Source organism: Alosa sapidissima, chromosome 14, assembly GCF_018492685.1.
Source record: "Alosa sapidissima isolate fAloSap1 chromosome 14, fAloSap1.pri, whole genome shotgun sequence".
Taxonomy (NCBI): domain Eukaryota; kingdom Metazoa; phylum Chordata; class Actinopteri; order Clupeiformes; family Clupeidae; genus Alosa; species Alosa sapidissima.
Window position 1 is genome coordinate 21,179,842 of NC_055970.1, and position 13,903 is coordinate 21,193,744.

Below are 13,903 nucleotides of genomic sequence, written 5' to 3' on the forward strand. Positions count from 1 at the left end.
TCTACACTCTCTCTCTCACTCTCTCACTCACTCACTACTCCACTACAATCTACTCTCACTCTCTCACTCTCTCACTCACTCACTACTCCACTACAATCTACTCTCTCTCTCTCTCACTCTCTCACTCACTCACTATTCCACTACAATCTACACTCTCTCTCTCACTCTCTCACTCACTCACTACTCCACTACAATCTACACTCTCTCTCTCTCACTCTCACTCACTCACTACTCCACTACAATCTACACTCTCTCTCTCTCACTCACTCACTCACTCACTACTCCACTACAATCTACACTCTCTCTCTCACTCTCTCATTCACTCACTACTCCACTACAATCTACACTCCCTCTCTCTCACTCTCACTCTCTCACTACTCCACTACAATCTACACTCTCTCTCTCACTCTCTCACTCACTCACTACTCCACTACAATCTACACTCTCTCTCACTCACTCACTCACTCACTCACTACTCCACTACAATCTACTCTCTCTCTCTCTCACTCACTCACTCACTCACTCACTCACTCACTCACTCACTCACTACTCCACTACAATCTACACACTCTCTCTCACTCTCTCACTCACTCACTACTCCACTAATCTACACTCTCTCTCTCACTCTCTCACTCACTCACTACTACTCCACTACAATCTACACTCTCTCTCTCACTCTCTCACTCACTCACTACTCCACTACAATCTACTCTCTCTCTCTCACTCTCTCACTCACTCACTACTCCACTACAATCTACTCTCTCTCTCTGTCTCTCTGTCTTTCTCTCCCCCCCTCTCTCTCTCTTTCTTTGTCTTGTGTGTGTATTTACATGTGTATCTGGGTGTGTATGTATAGGTGTGTGTGTGTGTGTGTGTGTGTGTGTGTTCCTGTTCTGTCCTTCTCTGTCCTTCATTAGAGCAGTACCCCCCCCCCCTCCCGCGCCCCGACACCCATGATGTACAAGGAGCAGCAAATGCAGAAAAGCATCTTTATTTAGCCAATGCACCGTCTCTCTCCTGTCTATTAGTATTGCACATCTATCGCTCAGTGTATGAAAAATAGCAAGTCTCTTTTTTTTTTGTTGTTCCTTTTTTCTTCAGCTTCTTCTCTCTCTCGCTCCCATTCTCCTTATAATTTCTCTCTCTCTCCCTCTCTCTTTGTCTTAACATATCCTTCTGTTTCTCTATCTCTATCTCTCCTTCCTTTTTCTGTCTATCTCACCCACACATACACACATGCCCACTCATAGTGGCATAGTAACCCCCCACCCCCCCTTGTCTGAATGGTTCAGGCCCACAGTGTAGAGCCTTCAGAGGGTGTGATTGAAATGAGTATATTCACCAGCCCATTCCACATTACCTTATTCACATTAAGAAGCACGACAAGTTTATTTATAGAGCACATTTCATACATCAGGCAATTCAATGTGCTGTAAAACAAAAGCAAAGAATTACAAATAATAGTAAATAAAAGTAGTTTAAAAAATAGAATAAAAATCATAACAATCGGAAGGCACAGAAGGGAAGAGATGCAGTGACTTGCTCTATTTCGTTTGGTCTTTTCCCGTTTAGTTCAGTTTACATTTTTTGCGCATGCACAAGTAAAGATGCTATTTTGGATCTGCTTGGTCTTTAAGCCCTTTGAGCTGTCTTAATGCACTGAATTAGAGTCAAAGTGAACCAGTGTTCAAATGCTCCTATATTTCACTACTGTGCGTGCTGTGTTTGTGTGCGTGTTTGTGTGTTTGCAAGTTCATTTATATGTTGTATGAGGATGACATTTTAGGAGGTTACCTGAAAATGTGGGTGGCACTTCACCCTTCCACATGCAATAGTGTGCAATAACTGTGTGTGTGTGTGTGTGTGTGTGTGTGTGTGTGTGTGTGTGTGTGTGTGTATAGGCTTTTGCTTTCAGCTCTGTGTGTGTTTGTATCTTTGTGTGTCTGTGTGTGACAGAGAGAGAGAGAAACGGAGAGAGAGAGGAGCCGATAGGAAGCTGGATAGGCAGGAGGAAAGTGGCTTTCTACATCTGAGCCTAATCGTCTGACTCAGATCAAATACACCCAGGGGACATCAACACACACACACACACACACACACACACACACACACACACACACACACACAAACACACACCACACTCACAAATAAACACACGCACACACATAGAAGAAAAGCAAGAGACTCACACATCACCCTTGCATATAAGTAAGCAAGCACATTTCCATGTAGTAGCAAATCATTCAGCATATGTCCTCCAACGCATAGTTGCACAAAAACACATGGAACAGATTACATAACACAAAAATACATTAAAAGATTGCAAACATAAGGTTAACCATAAATGGCAACATGAATATATTACATGAGAGGAATTGGAACCATTGGAGCTGTGTGTACAGTAGCACAGTGAATATTAATTGCAGTCCCTAATTGGCTAAACATATAGACCTCTGTGACTATCTATAATGTTGGATTGTATTAAATGGCTATGCATTGTATAAGTTCAATGCAGTGAGATAACATTGGCACCGCTAATTGTGTTGATTGCATATGTTCTGTTGCACTGTTTTCTAGGTGCTTAAATTTAAATGTAAATTTAAATGATTGCTATTAATTAAAACAAAGAAAGCAGACTGGAGCGCACTGATTCAACTTGCAGTATTGTGACGAAGAGACAATGGTGTCGAAATGTTAATCATTTTTGTTTGCACTAAGTAAATACTGCAAGTTGAATCAGTGTGCTCCGCTTTCTTTGTTTTAATAGTCTACCACCCTACTGCTGTGAAGTACCTGATTGTGCAGCATCAATTGGATAGCACATGGAGTGTCCCACTTTTTTATGATTGCTCTTGGAAACGACTGTATATGAGGCAGACTTTTTAAAGTGTGCTTCAGCATAATTTTCTCATTCAGTAAAACATAGGTGATATTCATGTGCCCAATCCAATGGGCATTTACTATATAATAAAAAAAATAGTAGGAGACTATCATTCTCTCCTTTACTCATGTAAAGTACTGTAGTATTCCTTTCATGAGAGAACTGTCAGTATTTTGTGTAATTTGCTTGTGGGTGCATGTGATCCCAGCGTGTTCACATCTTCATCCAGACCGCAGCCCTTGTAGGTCACGCCTGATGCTTTTACGATCGACAGCCAGGCGTATGCCCCGAGGGGGCACACGCAGCAACAATGCCTGCCCAATTCAACAATTTAAGGTCAAGCCCCATTGATTTCAGATCAACAACGGTTTCGGTGCTTGCAGGTCGACTGCAGGTTTGGGCCCTGAATGGAGTAGTCATCGATCCAGGATGTTTAAGCCAGCAGGCTCAAAGAAACATTTTGTTGATGGTTGTTTTAATTTGATTACTTAATGCTTTTAGGCGGTTGGATTAGTACACGTGAAGCTCAAACATGGTGTGGGGGGTGGTGTAAGATGCATTAAAACAACCAAACTGAAGTCAGCCAAAGATGATGGTGTGTGATCACAGCATATTTAGTGATATTTTGATGATCAGTGTGTGTGTGTGTGTGTGTGTGTGTGTGTGTGTGTGTGTGTGTGTCTGCGTGTCTGCGTGTCTGTGTGATGCACATGTGTGCTTGCGTACCTGTATATGTGTGTGCGCTTGTGCATGTGTGTGTTTATGCACTACTTTCTAAAGATATATAATTCAGCTTTCCAGGGTGTGTGTGCTTGGTTGTGTGTCTGTCTGTGTTGGTATGCTTGTTTTCCAGCTCATCACAAGTCTCTCATTGCCAAGTCCCTCTCATCCGTAAAAGTACATCCATTAACACCCCCATCCTGTTGACCAGCCCGGTGCCGCTGCCCAGTCCTGCCTGTAGTATAGTGCTGGCAGCCAGTGCCCAGACCCAGGGCCGCCCCTTAGGCTTCAGTCTCTGATAGTCTCTCACTGTGTATGGACACCGTATACAGACATTACAGAAGGCCGTTTGGCCAGAGCAGAGGTGTGTGTTGAGACAGGGAGTGTAATTATGTGCCACTTATTCTGCTTGGTTGAATTTCCCATTGTCCTACGTAATTTAGAACGACCATTAACCGTATGTTATTTGCACACCTATGAAGTAGATCCATTTTTTTGGCTGTATCACACTTAATTCGCTAATTAATATCTTAATTCGCCAAACTCGTTGTGAAGTTTAAATGAACTGTCACGTTGCATCCGAGCTGTAAAATGCAGACGTTCAGAACATAGCAACATTGTTGCATATGACGGAGGTGGCTTTTAGCTAGATGAATGACAGCAGGTTAAGTAAAATAGTGATGTTTCAAAGCTTAAGTTAATCAGAATCTTGGGATACGCCCGCTTGACAACGGGAGAGATAGAACTAATGACTGGCCTTTGGCCGTAGCAACCATCCATTTAGAACTAGTAACGGCAGTTTGTCCTGCAAGTTGAGAAATTAGTTGATATGTTTCGAAAGAAAGTAGTTCTACAAACAAGGCAGTTTTAGCGATTAAAACGTTTAAATTGTAACAGGAAATGAACACAACGCAAGTGGAATAAGCGGGATAATGGACACCACGGTGGTCTGTTCACAGAAATGAATGCACTTACGAGGTTTACGAGGTTCCACTTCGCGTCGGGGCCGTTGCATTAATTTCACACCACCGTATCGTCCATTATCCCTTACTTAGAACAGACTAAGCACAGCTTAGCACCATCGTACTGCCATGCAGCACCACTGTATTACAATTGTACTGTACGTCAAAACAAATATAAGAGTATACTGTAGGCTAAGTATAAGTATATATACTCTTTTGATCCCGTGAGAGAAATTTGGTCTCTGCATTTATCCTAATCCATGAATTAGTGAAACACACAGCACACAGTGAACACACAGTGAGGTGAAACACACACTAACCCGGAGCAGTGAGCTGCCTGCTACAGCGGCGCTTGGGGAGCAGTGAGGGGTTAGGTCCATTGCTCATGGGCACTTCAGCCGTGGATATGGGCATGGGAGAGCAATGCTCAACCACTTCCCCTACTCACATTTTTCCTACTGGTCGGGGATCGAACCGACAACCCTTCGGTTACAAGCCCGATGCCCTAACCAGTAGGCCACGGCTGCCCCAACAAAGCTGCAATTGCTGAATGCTGTTCAGGGGCCAGTGGTTGCACCACAGTAGTTTTGGTGATGAATAGACAAGGTCTGTCTTTTACATCTGATATTTTTTTACATTTCCACTTCTGTTGTGCTATTGCTCAGATGTGGCCTCCATGTTTTGGAGGCTCACTGAGGCTTACCTGTAAGTCAGTAGCAAGACCATTTCCTGTTAAATTGTAGGCCTTTAAAATGAGTGATTCTTAGGTTACCATAATTTCCTGCCTATTAACTGAGGTTTATACAGTACATTGATTTTGCAAAATGTCTTCAGCTGTGAGGTTAATACACTTGTGGATTAAAGCACAGTTACTTGGCTCTTGGGCACCTTGTGGGCACTCAACCCACAACTGAGTGGTTAAATACATGCCATGGATATCCTTGACGGCGGTAAGCACTTGAGATGTTTTTTGTTTTTTTGTTGACAGAATATAGTAGTATTTAATAAACTGCAGTTGATACAGTATTAAACCAGTAAAAAATGTTTTCCACTGCTATGTTGATTATACACCATGCATCTAATGAGCGAAAATGAATGTAATACAGATGTGTAAACAATGTGTACTAAATATAGAGTTGACTGACCCCTCCAAAAATACGCTTTGGCTGTTAGGACAAATCAGCAGCGAGTGCTCGTTGAGACCATCTGGTAACAACTGTGGCTTGTTGTCCTGGCTGTCGGTGTGGTGGCCTTTATGGAGCCTGATGGCAGGTTCACTGGCGTGTCACAGGGGCCTCTGCTCTACATGCAGGCAAGAAGGCTGGCCGGCCGTGTGGCGCTAGCGCTAGTGTTACGCAAGCAGGCAGCCATTAGGGAGGCTCTGTGCTAACAGCAGGGGACTGTCTCTGTCAGTGCACGCCCTGATGGAGCCTGTCCCCATTTAAATACAAACACACACACACACACAAACACACTCACAAACAGAGTCACTCACACTCACAAACAGAGTCACTGACATGCCATCACATACAGTACACACAGTGGCATGCAATCTTGCACTCTTTCACACACACATACACACATACACATACAAACACACACACACACATAGCACACAAACACAAAGACATGCAATACATGCACACATACACACACATCATATGGCTCAGGCACCCCCACACACACACGCGCACACACTTACACTCACTCCACTGAGTTCAATCCCCCATTTAATGTGAAATTGAAGCCTGTTTCATTAGTCAGTGGAGCAGAAGCATGGCATGACGGTGATCAGTTTGGCAAGAAAAGAAGAGCTTGTTGTTGCCAAGCCTTTTAACAAACACACACACGCACACACACCAACAGACACACTGACAAACACACAGACACAAATACACACAGTTTCCAGCAGAACAAACAATAGAACAGTCAGGAAGTGACATCAATTATTCACCCCCTGACACACACACACACACACGCACACACACACACACACACACAAACATGTCATTTTCCTTTTCCCTCATACACACATAGCGTTAACCTGTATAGCCCAGGTTTGATTGTTGCAGAATTGGCTTTGACGTGGTTATAAAGTGTGTGTGTGCGCGTGTGAGTGTGTGTGTGTGTGTGTTTGTGTGTGCGTGCGTGTGTGTGTGCGCGCCTCTCAAAGCTCAAAGCAGTCCTCAGCCCCAGGTATAATCAGGTGGTCACATCTCAGTCTTGTCTGCTGAGCGGAGCCTACCCTCAGTGGGAATTATATCACTCTCTCCACCTCTGGCACATGCACCCCAGCGCCAGCCCTGCATACTGCATACGCCTCACCTTAATATCCATCGATTTTCTCTCTCTTTCTATTCCTCTCTCTCTGTCTGTCTCTCTCTCTCTCTCTATCTCTTTCACTCTTGTCTTTTTTCTGTAACACTCTTTTTTTCCCTTCTGTCTTGCCTTGTCGTGGAGATTGCTGGCTAAATCTAATACATCAGAGAGGTTGAAGCCTATCAAATGCATACAGGGGCTACTTTCTTGGTATACAAACACACTCACATACTTACACACACACACACACACACACACTACATACGTATATGCACACATATACCACACACATACATGTACAAAAATTTAATTCATGCCTTTTTTTAACATTTCTGTACGGATATTGCTCTCATGCTCACACTGTTGCACAGGGAGCGAATACCCCAGGTCTCTAATCTGGAATCAGGTTTAGGAAGTCAGCACTTTTTTTCATGTTACCTGGGGATGGAGAAAAATTGAAGAGGAGAAACTTGTTTTTCATCTCTCTCTCTCCCTCTCTCCCCCCCACCACCTCTCGCTCTTCTGTGCTGTTTGATTTGGCTTACGGGACGCTTTATCAAATAAAAGCCAGAGCTGCTGAAAGATAAAACTTTTGAGCCCTGAAAAGAAGAAAAGGTTTTTTTTCTTCTTATCCCCCCCCCCTTTGCAAATGCGAGAGGAGACTGGTGCTGGCGGCGAGCTGGCAGCAGAGCTTAACATTTAGAGGAATCTCGCCGGATTGTGTTTCGGCGACAGCCACTTTCTAAAGCCCAGACGCTTTAAAGAACATTAGACATATTTTAAAGCACTACCCCCCCCCCCCCCCACACACACACACACACACACACACATACACATCCCTGGCTTCCATCTGATAGGATTCCCTCACATAGCGAAGGGCTTCACAGTGACAGCCTGTGATGAACTTCCATCAGTGTGACATAAGAAAGGGAGATGGAGATGAGGGGAGGGGGAAAGGAGGGAGGGAGGGAGGGAGGGAGGGAAGGAGAGAAAATGTAAGTGAGAGAGAGAAAGGGAGAGTTGGAAGAGATGGGCACAGTATGAGACAGTGCCTGTCACAGCAACCTCACTGCATTTTGGAAGGACTTTCATTCTTTTTATGGGTGTTAATAGAAAGGTAGATTGCCCTCACACACTCTACCATACACACACATACAGTACACACACATACATACAGAGAGAGAGGGAGAGAGAGAGAGCCTACATTTGCGTACAGTGTCAGCTATCACATATTTCATGACACATTTAGCAGATGTGTTTGCAACAGACCCACACTGCAACTCAAGAGGCGTGTTATACATCATTGTGTGAGAAAGATGGAGAGAAAAAGATGGACAGAGAGAAGACAGTGAACATATGAAAGAGGGGGAGATTTCCCCATCTGCTGGGATTTCTGAAAAAAAAGCTGCAGAAGTGGACGCAGTTCTCTGTGCTGGGAGGTCTTTCTGACAGTACACGCCACATCAAGACGTGTTCTCAGAATGATGTAGGGTGTTCTCAGAACCATTCTGATAATTCCTCCCTTTGTTGGTATCTATTGGCAGAACATTATTGTCCTTCTTGTCAGTTATCTTCATTCTTTTTTCAAGGTGTAGTTGCCCACTCATCTTTTTTCCTCCAGATGAAAAGGACACATATTGTATGCTGGTGCTGTGATAGTGTGTGTCTTTGTGTGAGTGTGTGCATAATTCTCATCACTACAACCAGACACTTTTTTTTTATTTTTTTTTATTAATATTTCTCTGCACTCCTCTCTCCTAAAACACAAATTGCATACAGAGAGCAGGAGAATTGACATTTCGTCACATATATAAAAATGGACCTTGACTTGTATCCCAAAGTGTGTGTACTCCACCTTTCCCCAAGTTTCCTTCTTGTTGTCTCTTCAGCAGTGGGATGGGTGAAGGAGAGAACATTTATCCTAATCTGTCAGACCTGTGATGACAGGCGTAGCTTTTCTGCTGTGAGGTTTGGTGTGTGTATGTGTGTATGTGTGTGTGTGTGTGTGTGTGTGTGTGTGAGAGAGAGAGAGAGAGAGAGAGAGAGAGGAAGTAATATTCAGCATTGTTTTGAAGGCTGGGGCCCTTGGTGTGCACACCAGAGTGCTATTAGAGAGGAGAGGTACAGCCATTAGACATTAGAGCAGAGACAACACATAAGGACCCTGCCAGCGCTCAGAGCATGACATCCACCACTGCCCAGATCTGCTCCTTAAGACTCATCCTGTGTTTGTGTGTCTATGGGTGTAATATTGAGAGCCTTGATTCTGTATGTATTTGTGTGTGTTTGTTTGTGTGTAGTGTGTATTAGTATTTGTGTGAGAATGTGTGTGTGTGTGTGTGTTTACATGTTTGTGTATGGTATCATCACAGCTCGGTGCCTACTGTCCTTGTGCTGAGTCTGTTGACACGTTTGTAAATCCACACAGATGACTGGCCATCAGCTGGTGTTTCTGTGTGGCTTCCATCAGTATGTACACACATGCATGTGAACATAAGGAGCACAGGAGTCAGATTAACCCGCAGCAGCTGAGTGGGATGGAATCATCTGTGTCCATCAATGCAGTCTGCTTGTCTTTTGGTGTGTGTGTGTGTGTGTGTACTTTCTGTGTGTGTGTGTGTGTGTGTGTGTGTGTGTGTGTGTGTGTGTGTGTGTGTGTGTGTGTGCACACGTGCGCAAGTATGCTTTCTGTATGTGTGTCTGCTTATGCATGAGCTGTGTGTGTGTGCGTGTGTGCGTGTGTGTGTGTGTGTGAGTTTTTCCTCCACCACTCCCCTCGTCATCAGAAACCTTGTGTTTCCCTTTCTCTCTCCCGTCCACCGCCGACACAAAATGGTGGTGAGGAAGAGCAGATTAGAGGGAAATGATCTGATTTCTAAGCCCGTCCGGTCTTGCTGTTTCCTCCTCACGCTGTTTAATTGTGTGTCAGGTTGTTGTTTCTATTCCTGCTCCTGTCTTTTTCTGCTGATCTGTTTTTCTGGAGATGCGTGTTAATTAGACTGATTTCTCAGCATGGTTTGGAGGATTCTGTCTCCAATTAGTCAGGAGTGCAGGCAGGTTCTCTCAGATTTCCTCTTGCTGGTTCTCACCTCTTTACTGCCATTCAATCAATGCTGTTTGTTCATTCCAGTCATTTTCTCTTTTTTTGCTAAGGTGGAAATGGAGTTTATGTCATTACATTAAATGTATATTGTATTCTGTGTATATTGTATTCTGTGTTGTTGTTGTTGTTGTTGTTGTTGTTGTTGTTGTTGTTGTTGTTGTTGTTGTTGTTGTTGTTGTTGTTGTTGTTGTTGTAGTTGTAGAGTAGTTGCTGTTGGCCAGCCCTGTTGTTCTGCATTTAGTTCCCCTGTTAACAGTGTCATGGCCTCTCAGGGATTAGTGTGTGTCTGTTCCCCACACAACTCCTGTCATATTTCTCAGGCAGACACCATCGTGCTGTCTGACTCTGTGTACCTAATCTCTCTCTCTCTCTCTCTCTCTCTCTCTCTCTCTCTCTCTCTCTCTCTCTCTCTCTCTCTCTCTCTCTCTCTCTCTCTCTCTCTCTCTCTCTCTCTCTCTCTCTCTCTCACACCCCTCTTGTACTCATGTGTGATCGTCTCCTCTCCTCTCCTCTCCTATATTTTACCTTTTTCTAAGTTCTTTTGTCTTCCTGTGCCTCATTTCTTTTCTCTCATTTCCCTCGATGTCCTCTCAACTCTCCCTCTTTTTACGCTCTGTTCCTTCTCTTCATTTCTCTCTTCTTTGTTCTCCCACTTCTCCCTTCTCTTCTCTCAATCTTTCCACCTCAACTCTCCTCTGCTGCTCTTCTCCTCTCTCCATCTCTCCCTCTCTCTTCTCTTAACACTCCTGATTAATTATGGCTTTAAACCTCCTGTGAGGGAATATTGCCTATGTGCCCCTCCTCTCTTCCTCACCTTCTTTCTCTCTCTACCCCTCCATTCTCATTCTCACTCTCACTCTATCTCTCATGGTTTCTTGGCCTGTATGTGTTAATGGGCATTAGTGGAGATAATTACTCCCTTGCCCTGAGAAGTCAGTTAGACAGTTAATAAATGTGTGTGTGTATGTGTGTGTCTTTTGCAGGGCCCTATTGAGAATGATGTGGTCATACATGTTTCCCTGATTGCTGAAAGTCAAAGGTATGTATTTATAATTTAATTTTGTGTGTGTGTGTGTGTGTGTGTGTGTGTGTGTGTGTGTGTGTGTGTGTGTGTGAGTGTGTGAGAGAGAGAGAGAGAGTTTATACGTGTGTGAGAGAGAGAGAGAGTTTATTTGTGTGTGTGTAAGGGACTTTGCTCTTGTATGACATTGCCCCCTCTGTCCTGCTAGACGCCTGACCCTGTTCGGTGCTCTGTGTTGTCCTCCATATCGTGTGGATGTCCGATAGATTGGGTTGCCATGGCCTCAAATAGATTTTTTATCTCTGTAATAGAGGTCATGTCATATCTATACTCAGCCCATGACCACACTTGGTCTAATGGCATGTGAGTGTGAGTGTGCGTGTGTGTGTGTGTGTGTGTGTGTGTGTGTGTGTGTGTTTGAGAGAGAGAGAGAGAGAAAGAGAGAGAGATAGAAAGACAGAGAGAGAGAGAGAGAGAGATAGAAAGACAGAGAGAGAGAGAGAGAGAGAGATAGAAAGACAGAGAGACATCCTCTCTCCCTCCTGTGGCTTCTCATTGGCTTGTCCATTCTGACTTCACCCCCTTACCCTCATCCTCCCATACATGTGCTGTTATTATTCATGTCCTCAAGACAAGGAGAAAGGTCAAGAGGTCATGCGTCCACAGACACTCAGCTCCATGGTATCCCCTTTCTTTCCCCTCCTTCCTGACTAACACTGCCATGGCCACCTACCCCCACACTGCCCCACCTCCCCCCCAGCTCACCTTCCACCCACTAGCCCCAACACCCCATCCTCCTGTTCCTCCTCACTTCAAAACAGGCTTGGATCAGCCAGCTCTTCATCCTGCTAGTGCTCTGCATAATAAAGGCCTCCTGTCCTTGGCCTTGGCAGAGCTTCCTCCAAGTCTCGGGTGTCTCTTGTCATGCTGCTGTGATCTGGCTCCAGAGTGGAGGGAGAGGCACCAAGGTCTCATGTTCATTTCCAGTGAATAACTTCAGAGTCCACTGACTGTGGTCTGTGTTGCTGTAGATGAAAAGTGTTGCACACTGCCCAAATAAACTCCAGCAAACTCCAACAAACACCAACAGTTGGGTCAGTGTGCACCAACAGTTGGGTCAGTGTGCACCAATAGTTGGGTCAGTGTGCACCAACAGGTGGGTCAGTGTGCCCCATCCTTCCGTATTTGTTGGTGTTTGTTGGATGGAGTTGTTAGAGTTTGACATTTACAATTTGACGTTTTCAAATACTACTAGGGCATGGAATGTTGGGGTCAGTTGGTGTTGGGGCAGTTTCCAAGCACTTTAAAATACACATGTAGATATGTAAATCCACTTTGACATAACCTCCTCTTTTCTTTTAGGCATGCCTCTATAGTTAGCTATGTTTATTGATCTAATATATTGTATATGCTTTATTCTGCCCTTTTAAGAGAGGGTAATCTTTTTTAGGTCTTTTTTCTGGTCTTGTCCCTGTTCTTTTAGAGGCCTTGCCTTTGTTTCTGTTAGCATGGGGTTACAAGGTCTCTGTTCTGTGTAAATGTTAGAAGTTTTATGACAAATGGCATTATTACTCACCACCACAGTAAGATGACATTGAAATTAAAGTCGTAATTGGATAACCCAGCTGGCTTTTCAGTCCAGGTGAATGTAATAGAAATGAGATAAGACATTGATTTGACATTGATTGAACTGGCCTTTTAAAAACTCTTTCAAATTCAAACATAGGACATCATGAAACAGTGCTTTGGTTAACTTAAAGGCCCTTTGGAAATCGTTTATCTTTTGCTCTTTTCACTGAACACTGGAAATCACAAATTACCAAGTCAGAAAAGGGGGATGGTGGATCAGTATCCTATTGAGCAACCCTTAAAGAAAGTATATATTGCAACATACTCTATGCCCTATGTCCTTATATAGGAGGAGAACCTTTTTCTTTAAAATGGTTATTTGCTATTTCTATAAAAACCCCAAGAACCCTTATTTTTAAGAGTGTACCTTATCTTAATTTGTATATTAGAAGTTGTGCATAAGTGAGTTTTTTCTAAAATATTATATTTATATTTTTATGCACAATCCTGTACAGAGCTGTTTTGTCACACACAACATTTCACCACCATTGTTTTTATGTAACTGTGCTTGTGACAAATAAAGTCATCTGATCAAGTGTGCAAACGTTTCCGAAATGTGTGTGTTTGCAGACTCCAGGTGTTCCTGAACACCTACGGCATCCAGACACAGACCCCACAACAGGTGGAGCCCATCCAGATCTGGCCCCAAAGAGAGCTGGTCAAGGTATAACACACCTCTGCAGTCTGACACACACACCGAACATATACACACACCTATGCACAAAGCCTTCACACACACACACACACACACACACACACATACTGTACACACCTATGCGCAAAGCATGCACTTGCGTGTGAATTCTCTCTCACAAGCACACACACACAAGCACGCAAGTAAAACACACACAGGTACACACACTCTGCATAGAAATCTCTGAATACACTCAAAAGACATTCATAGCATTCATACTGTAGCAATTACCTAACAACACGCACACACACACACACACATACACACACACACACTCACTACACACACACACACACACACACAGTACAAACTCCAAACACTCTGTTCGTGCCATCCATCAGGTAGATTAACTGACCGGGCCATGCCTATTGACCACAAATACAGGCAAGCCACTGAGACTGACCACTGATCGATTGAAATGTCTGCACAGCTCATCGACAAGTGTGTCAGTTTTAGCCCGTCACACTCTCGCTTGGAAACTGTCGGTCAATCAAGCCAGCAGCAAGATTTATGTCTTAGTGGAGAGGGAGAGGATGAGGGGCGGAAGGGAGTGTGTAGTGCACGGCTGTGTCCA

General features: G+C 44.0%; 1 protein-coding gene across 4 annotated transcripts in view; it reads left to right on the forward strand.

Annotated features, from left to right (window-relative positions):
* phkb (phosphorylase kinase, beta) overlaps positions 1-13,903 on the forward strand; it is a 78,853-nt gene that overhangs the window by 44,297 nt on the left and 20,653 nt on the right. For all 4 annotated transcript variants that reach the window (XM_042060886.1, XM_042060887.1, XM_042060888.1 and 1 more), the window contains 2 exons: positions 10,969-11,024; positions 13,206-13,299. In XM_042060886.1, coding sequence (XP_041916820.1) covers positions 10,969-11,024; positions 13,206-13,299 — 150 coding nt within the window. The remainder of the gene's footprint in view (positions 1-10,968; positions 11,025-13,205; positions 13,300-13,903) is intronic.